This window comes from Gouania willdenowi, chromosome 22 (assembly GCF_900634775.1).
Source record: "Gouania willdenowi chromosome 22, fGouWil2.1, whole genome shotgun sequence".
Lineage (NCBI taxonomy): Eukaryota > Metazoa > Chordata > Actinopteri > Blenniiformes > Gobiesocidae > Gouania > Gouania willdenowi.
The window spans coordinates 6,401,116-6,413,264 of record NC_041065.1 but is presented as its reverse complement, the minus strand read 5'-3'; the positions used below and the strand labels follow the sequence as shown (position 1 = coordinate 6,413,264).

General features: G+C 35.5%; 3 protein-coding genes across 3 annotated transcripts; 2 read left to right on the top strand and 1 right to left on the bottom strand.

Moving 5' to 3' along the window:
- Positions 1 to 4,529: 4,529 nt before the first annotated feature.
- On the bottom strand, positions 4,530 to 5,743 carry LOC114456304 (zinc finger protein 184-like). Its single transcript, XM_028437962.1, has 4 exons — positions 5,520 to 5,743; positions 5,134 to 5,416; positions 4,727 to 4,996; positions 4,530 to 4,565 (listed from the first exon to the last, which is right to left on the bottom strand). The coding sequence occupies exons 1-4, from the start codon at positions 5,741 to 5,743 to the stop codon at positions 4,530 to 4,532; spliced, it is 813 nt and encodes a 270-aa protein (XP_028293763.1).
- A 3,000-nt stretch (positions 5,744 to 8,743) lies between these two features.
- On the top strand, positions 8,744 to 10,001 carry LOC114456303 (homeodomain-interacting protein kinase 1-like). The gene is made up of 4 exons (XM_028437961.1): positions 8,744 to 8,784; positions 9,192 to 9,367; positions 9,480 to 9,671; positions 9,822 to 10,001. The coding sequence occupies exons 1-4, from the start codon at positions 8,772 to 8,774 to the stop codon at positions 9,999 to 10,001; spliced, it is 561 nt and encodes a 186-aa protein (XP_028293762.1). The 5' UTR covers positions 8,744 to 8,771.
- Positions 10,002 to 10,005: 4 nt separating this feature from the next.
- On the top strand, positions 10,006 to 11,926 carry LOC114456301 (homeodomain-interacting protein kinase 3-like). The gene is made up of 6 exons (XM_028437959.1): positions 10,006 to 10,013; positions 10,342 to 10,465; positions 10,611 to 10,730; positions 10,818 to 10,910; positions 11,104 to 11,273; positions 11,372 to 11,926. Exons 1-6 carry the CDS (start codon positions 10,006 to 10,008, stop codon positions 11,814 to 11,816), a joined length of 960 nt encoding a protein of 319 aa, XP_028293760.1. The 3' UTR covers positions 11,817 to 11,926.
- The last annotated feature ends 223 nt before the right edge of the window (positions 11,927 to 12,149 follow it).

The window sequence follows — 12,149 nt, the reverse complement described above, 5'->3', positions numbered from 1 at the left end:
TATTTATTTATTTATTTATTTATTTATTTATTATTTATTTATTTATTATTTATTATTTATTATTTATTATTTATTATTTATTTATTATTTATTATTTATTATTTATTTTTCATTTTTTGTTTTTATTTATTTATTTATTTATTTATTTATTTATTTATTTATTTATTATTTATTTATTATTTATTTATTATTTATTAATTATTTATTTATTTATTTATTTATTTATTTATTTATTTATTTATTTATTTATTTATTTATTTATTTATAATTATAATGACTTTAAACTTTACTGCAACTTACAAAAAATTATCCAAAAAATTTCAAATGAATTAAGCCCCATTTGTACATAAAAACACAAATTAATTCAGAGGTCACTCAAAAGACACTTTTTAACAGCTAGTTTAAAGTGGACAAATTATCACAATGTTTTCATTTTTATTATTTATTTATTTATTTATTTATTTATTTATTTATTTATTTATTTATTTATTTATCTATTATTTATTATTTATTTATCAATTATTTATTTATTATTTACTTATTATTTATTCATTGTTTATTTATTATTTAATTATTTAGTTATTTATTTATAATTTAATTATTTAGTTATATATTTATTTATTTTTACTCATTTATAAAATGTGAAATACATGGCTTAATTTTTGAATATCTACATTTGTGAATACATTTTTTTTGACTAAAAGTGTTTAGTTTTTGTTTTGTTTTTGTTATGTTTTTTAATGAAGAAAAAAAAAAAAAAAACTTTTCTTTCATCAGACATAATTTTTCCACCAAAGAAGCATGAATATGAAGATTTTTAGAGAGTAGTATTCACAGAACTTATACACAATCTTTAAAACATTCCAAATGAATTAGGCCCCATTTGTACATAAAAACACAATTTTGATATAGATTTAATAAACCAAGTTTGGTATATCTTTTGTTTTGTTTTAATTTCATATGCTAATAAACTTGTTTCTTGAAATCATTTTAGTCGTCATGGTATTTTTATTCACTGGAACGTTAAACCAAGGTAAAATACACAAAAGGACAACAAATTTAATTACAAAAACACAAAGAACAACACCTAAAATGAGAAGAAAATGTACAAAATTTTTACAGATACACAACAATGTTTCCAAAAACCAATACAAAAAAAAAAAAACACAATAGAAAAATATTTTGGTGATTTTTAAAATCCCATTTTACCACGTTTTCTCCCATTTTTTGTAAATTTTAACAAATTTTATCTGTGAATAAAACAAGGAATTTGGCTACATCTTTAAGATGAATATATACTATGACACAAATAATAATACTAGTAATTTTTCTAAGACACTGATGTCATGTTTTTGCTTAGAAAGCCAACCCTCCTATATCTGACCATAAAGAAACAGATAAACTCTTTTGCAGACACTTCTTTGTCTCTGTAAAACATGTTCCCTCAGGATCCTGAATAAATCCACACAAAGACATATTATTGTCATGCACTCATTTTTATTTCATCACACATATAATTTTTCCACCTTAGAAGCATGAATATGAAGATTTTTAGAGAGTAGTATTCTTTAAAAAAGTGTAAAACATTTTAAATAACACATCACATTTTTAATACTGAATATTTGATTTGATAAAAGGGATATGAGGATTATATACATTATATATTTACACTACAAGTGTTCACAGGTTGAGCATTCTCTGAGCTGGAGGATCGTCTGTAACTTGGCCTAAAAACAGATTCAAGGTTTTGTTGGGGTTAAACATTCTGTTCCTCAGCTTCAGTAACAGTTTGTCTCTGCAGAGGGAAGCCATCAGCCACACATCCAGATAAGTCAGAAATAGGGCTGTAGAGGAATAGGTTTCCAACAATGTCAGAGACATGAGCTGCATTAGGATCAGTGGAAGCAAAGCTGAGCTGGTTTGGAGAGGAAATGCTTTCAGTGACCTCAGGAGGTTGGATCATGCTGCCAGGCAAGATGTGTTGTTGATCCCACAGATGGCCTCCTTCCTCCCAGGTGTGGGTACCACCACAACCTGGTTCAGAGATGGGCGGTCCATACATTGAAAATACAGGCCGTGGTCGCCTGCAGGACGGCCAGTCCATTGTAAAATCAGTGCAGGCCTGGGCGTAAAGGTACGGATGGTGACGCATCTGACTCGCATTCCTTAGGAAATTGAGAACAATGACAGTCCTCATCGAACCTGAAAGACACAAGATACAGAGAGTTCATTATTATCACTAAACTTCTAAAGCAGTGGTTCACAACCTTTTTTCTTTTGTCGTTACCCCATTTTTATTTTTCTAAAGAAACATTTTTTTTTCTCTAAAATTAGTTTTTGATCATGTTTGTTATACTGTGTTACATTTACAAGTACATAGTATCCAGGATTAGTGCAGAAAGTGACAAGAAGCACCAACTCAGATATTTCTATATTTCATTTTATTTTAACTAGATTTATATTTGACAAAGTGAAAGTATAGAATACTGTTGTTGGAGATTGTGTGTGGTGTTTTATTTTGAAAAACAATAGTAAATTCAAAAATGTAAAAAAATATCAGTTTAATCAGTAATTTATTTTTTAATTTAATTTTATTATTTACTATTTAGGAGGCACTAAAAATAAAAAAAATATAACAAATTACCCCATTTTAAGTAAAAACACTGATATTTCTATTGATAAGACTATCACAGGCCACATGTATAAAAAGCTAAACAACAAAAAAGACAAAATGTAAATTGTTGCTGAGGAAGTAGGCTACCTAGAAAGAAAATCTAATAGTGCCTTTAAAAGTTTAAATCAAAGTAAAGTTTTAACCTATAAAGCTTAGAATCTGAAGAAGCTATTAAATAAATAGCCCTCTGATTGAGAGGTTGAGGGTTCGATCCCTGTCTATACCGGTCTGTGTGTCTAAGTGTCTTTGCTCCCAGTGGTTGACTAGCGCCTTGCATGGTAGCTCTGTTCCAGTGGTGTGTGAATGTGAACGTGAGTGTGAATGAGCTGATATGTAAAGCACTTTGTGACCTCTGTCTGTGAAAGGTGCTCTAGAAATAAACCTTACTTACTAAAGCAACAATCAGTCACCAATTGATAGAAAACAGGAAGTAAACAAGTTTGCAAATCGAGGCTACTTACGTGTTTGGAATAGTTTGTCCATCGTTTGTTTAGCAGAAGTATAAATGTTGTTATTTCTGTCCAAAGCGCAGGTAAACGTGCTTTTATTCACAGGAATATTAGAGACTGAAAAAGTTTCCGCTTTCAAGTTGAAAGAACAAGTTTTTAACGCTCGAGTGACGCACGTCTGTCACTGTGGTTACCGCTGAAGACACGCCCACTAAGGCAAACTCCTCAATGATTGGTCCATCAGTAATGCAGTCCAGACAACCCGGAAATGTAATAATTTGTGATTAAAACTATAATTATTCATGACAGCAAATAATGTATTAGACAATAATAAGGCAAGGAAACATTATGTAGTACATTTTATCAGCAAGGTATTCAAAGTGATTCATTTTAGGAATTTAAAAATGACACATGGCATAACATTTTTAAGAAAACAGCTGTTTTAGATTAAATTTATAATATGAAAGCACCATTTTAAATTAAAAGGAAATAACATTACACAATATCTGGAAATAATCTGCAGAGGTAACAAGTAATTAACAAAGTCCACATACTTTGTCATCCATGAAAAAGCTACTTAACCTCCCACTATTCTATAGTAATACATACTTCCCACAGGCACTGTACTAGTAGACTGACTGAATAAGGATGTTTGATGACTATAGTTACTTTTTTACTTCAGATTGTGAAAGGCTGACAGCATGTGGTCAACGACTGCAAGTACAACAGTGTAAACAGCTGTAAAACTTGTCTTTTATTCACTATTGATTATTTCCATGTAACTAAGGTGTAAACTTTAAAGCATTAAGATAAATATTTGGAACAAAAAAAATGTATTTTACTGGTCAATACTATGGCTCTAGTCTTTCACTCTGCAAATTCATTTTGTGAGCAAAATTAACCTTAAATATTTTGTCATCTCACATCAAAAACAGTAAAATTAGTATTATGTACTGTAGTGTAAAGTTTTTGACTGTTAGACAAATCATTAAACACACCAAGAGAGTCAACAACCTTTATTAATCCATATACAGTATGTGCCACTCAGAAACTGGGAAAAGGTGTTACAAGTTGACCTCTAAAGGGAAGGTCTATATGGATCTTTCACAAATTGCTCTCAACAATGGGTTCATTGACAAAACACAGGGAGAGAAAAACAATAGATAATATGGTTGTAACAGTGTAAAAGCGTGACAATATAGATTAAAGGAAAATAAATGCAAAATGTATCAGTGACAACATAAAATGTTGGGCAAGTTAGAATAAACAGAAAACTTCTGAAAAACTATTTTTTTCTCAAATAACAGCTCAGCATAAATTTCTACATAGCATTGTTTATTTATTCTCTGCTGCTCCACTTCAGTCATGTGCTGACCCCACCTTTATACATGGTGGTCTGACGTCTCCTATGCAGCCGTGGTGTGGATGGGTGGATGTGTTGGCTGAACAGAAAAAAAGGGGGGTCGTTAGCAGGGATGTGTTACATTGGACTGATCAAATATGTGCTGACTGATCAACATGAATCCTGTGGTGTCTGGAAAGGGACAATGAGTGATTAAATCCTTTTCCACACTGGGAGCCCATGTATGGTTTGTCCACAGACAGGATGTGTGGCTTTGGGAATCCCTTCGGTGCTGGGATGGGGCTGGACTGCTGTGGCTCTGGCCGTAACTCGGGCTGAGGCGGGTCCATCTGCTCTGAGATGCTTGTTGAGCGAGGAGAAGTGATTGAATCTCGTGCCACAGTGGCCGAAGTTGTAGGTTTTGCCCTCCGAGTGCACTCTTTGGTGTCGTGACAGAGACAAAGACTGATTGAAGCCCTTGTCGCAGTGGAGGCACATGTAGGGCTGGTCTCCTGGTTGGTGCACCTGTTGCTTCAAAGGAGAGCCATAAGTCAAAGGTTTCCCAGGCTGAGGTGGTGAAAAAACTGGATTCTGTAGGTGGGTCTTGTGGTGGTGAGAAAAAGACGACGAGTGGTTAAAGCCCCTTGTTCCAATTCTTGCAGGTGTACGGCATGAACCTGCTGGTGATACTTTAAATAGCTTCTTCTGCACATGTTGCATTTGTACGGTTTCTTGCCCGAGTGGATCCTCTGGTGCTCTCTCAGCATGGTGGTAGCTGCAGAACATTTGCTGTACTGGGCACACTGGTTAGGTTGGTCAATGAGCACAACTGTGGCGTGTGTCTTCTGCTGCTGCTTCATGTTGGAAGTCATTACAAAGTCTTTACCGCATTGGCCGCAGGTGTACGGCTTCTCCTGTGTGTGGACCTCCTGGTGATTTTTCAGATGCCTCCTTCAAACAAAGCTCTTTCTACACTGAGTGTATTTATAGGGCGTGTCCTCTGAATGCATCTTCATGCGTTCTTTTAGGGTTTTGGCTGCGGCAAAGCTCTTACCACATTCTGAGCCTGTCTGGTAAATGAATCATCTGATGAGATTTTAGACTGAAGGCATCCATAACATCTTTGCCCATGATCTCAACACCATGAGGCTTCTCTTTCATGTGAATCTTCAGGAGTTGCTTTGGGCTGGTCTCCACAGCAAAGCTCTCCCCACAGTGGACACAGATGTAAGGGTTGAGGTCCTTGTGAGTCTCAAAGTGTTGGTGAAGATCAGCCATGTTGCCAAAGATTTCCCAACACTTGTTGCACTGCAGACTGTGGGCGTCGTGTATGATATTTTCTGACTCCACCGTAAATTCTCCCCCTGTGATCTGACTCCACTTTCACCACATGCTCACTTTCTGTCTTGAGTAAAACTTTGCCAAAAAAGAGTCTCCCCACTCGTTGTCTTGATTTCTGCTGTGGTGAAGCAGTGCATGTCCACTGGTTCCACTTTGATGTAGTCGTCGTCTGATTCAGCTACAATTGCATCCACGCAGGTTGCACCATCAAGATCTGTCCCCAGTTCCTGGATCTTTAAGCCTGAGCCATGGATCTCCAGCTCTTACCCTTGTTTCTCTTCTGTCTTGATCTCCATTTCTGCTTTATAGTGTAGGTCGACATGGCTATGGGCTATGACACACTCTGACCCAAGTGTGTCAAGCCCCGGCGTGTCACACTCAGTCTCTGACTCGGCCATGAGGACACACTCCAGCCTGACGACCTCTGTTTTTAGGCCGGATGAGGAATAAAAAGTGAACTGGGTTGTTTACAGTGTTTTGTGTGACGTCCTGCACTGTTGCACTTTCCAACGAGGAAATCTGGAGAAAAAGCAGAAACATAAAAGCCGTTACCAACAACGCCACGAATGGTTCATCAATAACTTTATACTTGCTCATTCAAAGTGAATCATAAAAATAGTATCTAATAATACCTGTGGATGGGATAGAGAGCAGCTGGACCATGGTATGAAAGCCCAAAATAACTTTGTCTTTACAAGTCAGATTCCCATGAAGCTGATGCCAATCAGTTAAACTCATAGATTATGAGTAAATTATGTATTGCTAATTACTCCATCATATAGGTTCTTCAATCAGAAACGTGATTGTTGTATTGTCACTCAGTAGGTAAAATAGAAATGCAATAATACATGTGTTGTTTCATTCCTGTGTTGAACACTTCATTGTAGCAGACAGATGAGCGCAGGTACCAGCTGATGTTGAAGGCCAGGTTCTTGTTACATGCTGCTGTGTCACCCTGGACTGCACAGAGATACAGAGCTGATGCTAATGCACATCCTTATAGCACGCTCATCACAAATTAATTACATATAGTGCCTTTTATTCACAGTAGGGGTGTTGATTCGTCGAGGCATATACTGTACCTCAGTTAAGTTGCACTAAAGTTAAAGTTGGTTTAAAAGCCACAGGCAGATTGTATGTTATTTTTTATTTTAAGTTGTTGGCACATGGCATGTTAAAGCCAATGTTTTGAGTGTAAAATATGCCAAGAAAATATATTTCATACATAATGTTCTCATGAAGGTGTCCACATTTACAGATTAGTTGTTTCTTAAGTCATATATTTGAAAAAAAATCTTATACTTTAAAATCAGGAAATAGATCTTTTAAAAATATATGAATATGTTTATTTCTAAGAGACGACGTCATTCTCTCCCAGGTCCTTTAAAAGAAGTAGACAAACATAATAATCTAAAAGCATGATGAGCTAAGGTAAACAAGATTAATACTAAGAAAATGACAAAAAAAAGTCAGTTAAAATTAGTATGTATCCCTGCAGAGATTACACAAATCTATAACGTTAAATATTTAAAAGGTAAATCACAACATGATCTTAATAACTATGTGATAAATGCATTAAAAATGCAGGATTAAAAAGATGGCTGTTGCTGTTTTAAACCAGGTTAATTTTGGAATAATAAAACAGCTAAAGTAGCATTGAAACTCTGTTAGTCTGGTTTAAAGATGTAAATCCTTGTTTCAATCACAAATACTATTTTTTAAAAGTGAACAAAAATGGTAGAAGAGGTGGTGAAATGGGATTTTAAAAACCACAGAATTTGGTTAAAAGTTGCAAATTAGAGTGGTCAAAAACAGACAGAAAAAGTGGTAAAAATGGTTCAAAGTGTCAATGATGGAATCCAATGGGATGAGGCAATTTAACTAACAACCACAAAGTGACAAAAAACTAAATGAAATAACAAAAATGTTATTATCTTTGTCAGACTTAAACTTTGTTTTTCAAGGAAAATACAACAAAGTTATTCTGAACTTTAACATAATGATCAAAACAAGTGCAAATATTCAAACCTGGGACTTTACACAAACTGTTATTCTAGTTTCAACCCTATTATCACATCATTTTGATAAAAAATACTAAGAAATGCATTTCTTAGCTCAAAAAGTTTTGACCTTTTGACCTTATAAAAGTTTATGTGATCATGTGCATTATGTATTAGAACAGTGGTTCTCAAACTGGTGTACGTGTACCCCTGGGGTTACTTGAACACCTCTCAGGAGGTACACAGAATCATTTGTCAGTTTATTTTTTAATCATTGAAGATTTTTTTTTTTTTACATGTACACATACTTTTTCCTCCTCCATCAATAATAATTTGTGGCACATCTTTAAAATACACCAAAAGGTGAAGTTCAAATTGTAAAATTTGCAAAACATCAGAAATAAATGAATAAAAAAGGCCTAAATTCAAGGTTAATGTTGGATGAGCCTACAGACAAAAATAAACAATGTATAACGTGAGCTATGGGGTACTTGTGATAATAAATGAAGGCTAAGGGGTACATGGGGCAATAAAGTTTGGGAAACACTGTCATAATATACAAAGTTTATGGAATATAATATCAGCAATTTGAATAAATTCTTAAAATGTTTCCAGTCATATCCACATGTCTTATTAATTTAATGGTTAAGTTAAAAAAAAAAGAAATTAAAAAAAAAGAAAAGTACAGATACTCAAAATTACTTTAAGTACAGTACACAAATATATTTACTTCATTTATCAACACTTAATGTATACATTTACAATGCAGTTTGACAGCAGCTTTCAAGTATGGTTGCCATGGCTGCAAGATGAAAGAGAGCCAAACAAAGCCATAACTCCAGTAGTTTGTCTGAGTGGTTGTGGTTCAGTTGGACAAACTCTCTCTCTTGATCTAAGTATTGAGAAGTTAAATAAGCAATATTTGTGTATTTTTAACGCTTAAATTGTGAAGACCTGATTGAGAAATGGCTGCTGTAGGTAAGAGACTTTATAGACAAAATATGAGGATTAACTCTGATCTGCTAAGATGAAAGAAGACTGTAGTAAATTAGTAGATTTACTTAAATTATGTTAGAAATTATTATTAGAAAATTACTTTAATCTGGTTTAAATATATTGAAAACAATATTTATTAAAAAAAAAAAAAAAAAACCTTTTAAATTATTTATGTAGATAATACTGTTTAGAGTGTGCCAACAGAAAATGCAAGACATGCAATAAATGCAAAGACAGGACTTCACATATGAAGTGGATTCACAGACCTTTTTTTTTTTAAAAAAACTCAAACTTCAAATTATAAGACAGGAGAAAATGTCCTTGTTTATGTGAGTCTTACTGTTGAAATACTGAATACTAACCTTGTGCCCTGTCTATCACTTTGACAGAGTCTCAACTCATTTTAGGGCAGGTTCTGCAGAGCAGCTCAACTCAATATACAATCATTGAGTTCATCGGAGAAGGTGCCTTCGGTAAAGTGGCCAAGTGCCAGGTTAATTCCACCAGCGAATTAGTGGCAGTAAAAATATTGAAGGACACGTTTGTGCAAGACGTGGAGGAGGAGGTGAGTGTTTGGATCTCTCCTAGTTTTGGTGCCTCCAACAGGTCTTTAACTATGAACTGTTTAGAGAATAGTGATATAAAGATGATCTAATTGTGCTTTTATTCCCCTCCAGCTGTCTATGTTGAGTAAAATCAACCTACTGGATCCAGACCAGTTTAACTTGGTCAAGTTCCATGAGAGGTTTGAGTACTCCAGCTATACCTGCCTCGTCTTTGAGTTGCTGGAGATGAACTTATTACAGTTCCTCAAAACTAAACTGGGTTCTTCAATGTATGTGAACCAAATCCGCCCCATTGCCAAGCAGGTATGATCCTTTCTTTTTGTTTGACTAAAATCCTATCTATGATGATGCTTGTTAATCGATAAATAAAGCTTTGAGTTAAAAGCTGATCTTAAACAGCTCCATAAGAGGAACTCCATTATAATTCTGTCTTTTCTCATCGTGTCCCTGCAGATGTTGGTAGCACTACAGAGACTCCAATCTCTGGGGATCACCCACAATGACATCAAGCCTGACAATGTGATGCTGGTAAACACTGAGGAGGATACATTACAAGTCAAGCTCATTGACTTTGGACAGGCTCATCCATCCTCCTCCACCACGCACGGGAAATGGCTTCAGCCCATGGGCTAGAGGTATGAGGATGTCAGCCTGAATGACTTCTGTGGTTTTGTAACAAACCTGTGTCATTATTAGGGGTGTAACGATTCAAATACGCTATTGGTTCATTCAGAACGATTTGATCAGAAATGATTCAGTGACTTAAAATCGATTCAGGAACTTTTTAGCCAAAAATAATAATTCAACCACTGTGACTGAAATAAATCCCTGAATAATGGACGGTACAGGTGAGGTTTTATAGATTTCTAATCGATCAAATGGATGAATCGATACACCCTTAGTCATTATAGTGTTGGTACTTAGTGCTAAGTAACAGATTTCTAAAGCGTATTTCATTCATTTTGCTTCACAGGGCCCCAGAGGTGTGTCTTGGCCTTCCGTTCACAGAGGCCATTGACATGTGGGGACTGGGCTATATGCTGGCCAACCTGTACCTGAATACCAACCTCTTCCCCGTCAGCTGTGAATATCTCATGGTAGGTCATCTTTTTTTATCCACCATCCCTCCATCCATTTAATGACCCACGTGCTTTTTCTAAGGGTTGCAGCTGTTTTATACACGTTGATATAAAGTCTTGAAGAACTGCCCCTAATGTGTGTAATTGTGTGTTATTTCTGCAGATGAAAGCCATGGTGGAGTATCTTGGTATGCCGTCAGAAGACCAGCTTCTATTTGGCATGCATACCAAGAGATTCTTCTGTCAGGAGGCAGATGAGTTTGGCTTGGGATGGAGGCTCCTGGTAAAACATAGTTTTTATTGTTGTTGAACCTTGACTGTTGCCTTAAACGTATCCTAAACCCTTATTATTGTCATTGTGTTTCCTCAGACACCAGAAGAATACTCAGATATTAATAGGGTGAAAGCTAAGGAATGGCCCACATGGCGCCCCCATTTCTTCTCATTGGATGACCTGCTCTATGTAAGTATTCTCTACAATATTTGAGTTCAAATACTTAGCAGCGGTCGCTTCTTTAAAATGTAACCTACTTTATACATGCGTTTATCACCTGAAACGACTTGATTTTTTTTAACACTTATATGTTTTGAGCGAGAGAGGTTTGAACTTGTTCTAGGACCTACAGTAAATCCTTATTTTCTTTTTTAAAATCCAGATCTACGAAGAAGAGGATGCTGAGGAGTTTAAGGACAGGACTGAGTTCATAGACTTCCTCAAGCACCTGTTGACTCTGGATGAGGAGAAGCGATTCTCTCCGACTGAGGCTCTTCAGCATCCATTTATTAGGATGTCCCACCTGAGCCAGGATCCTGACAGCAGTGACTAGTGAGTAACTGCACTGAGGAGGCAATCACGCACATGGAGATCAACTTGTTGTTCTATTGACTTTTGTACTCATCTTTTTTTTTACATTTTTCCTCTAGTCTGAGCACCGCACAGGCATTAATGCCAACGGAGGCCTCACATAGTGTTACTCCTGTGAAGGATGGTGAGGCACATGTGGCTGAAGAGGCTGACGAGGTCCCACCCACTCCTGCATCCAGCCAAATCACACACATTGAGACAGATGTCCCCAAGGTCCCTCTTTCTCATGTGAATGATGACAATGAAAGAGTTCAGGAGCCATGCCAAGATCTGGGAAAAGAACTCCATCTTCCTGCAACTCAGAGTGATTCAGGAATCTGTTCCTTTCCAGAACAGTTTCCTAATCATTGTGATGAGGGTCTGGAATGTGTTTCATCAGTGAATGGACCTATGGTTGAAGACGTCCCCTTCCCCACCCCCAAGAGGTTCAAGAACATTCGGAGGTTCTTCTCCCGAATTCAAAAACTGTTTTTCAGCTGCTGCTGTTCCTCCATGCAGGAGTAATTTCTTTATTTGTACGATTCTATTATATTCTATTTTAATTATATTCACCTTCTCGTACTATTCATCCTGCTCTCCTATCCACCATGGGACTGTATGTTTTAATTGTATTATTGCACATTTTATTGTTTATAATATTGTTTATTATTTTGTTTGTTTCAATGTAAGGTGACCTTTAGATGTTTTTAAAAGGCGCCTGAGAAACAAAATGTATTTTTATTATAATTAATATTAAATGTCTATATATATTTGTAAATAAAAACACTTCATAACTTACCTGCTTTGTTAATGTTTTCATATTTTTTACCCTTTTTCCCAAATATTTTGAAGCTTTTC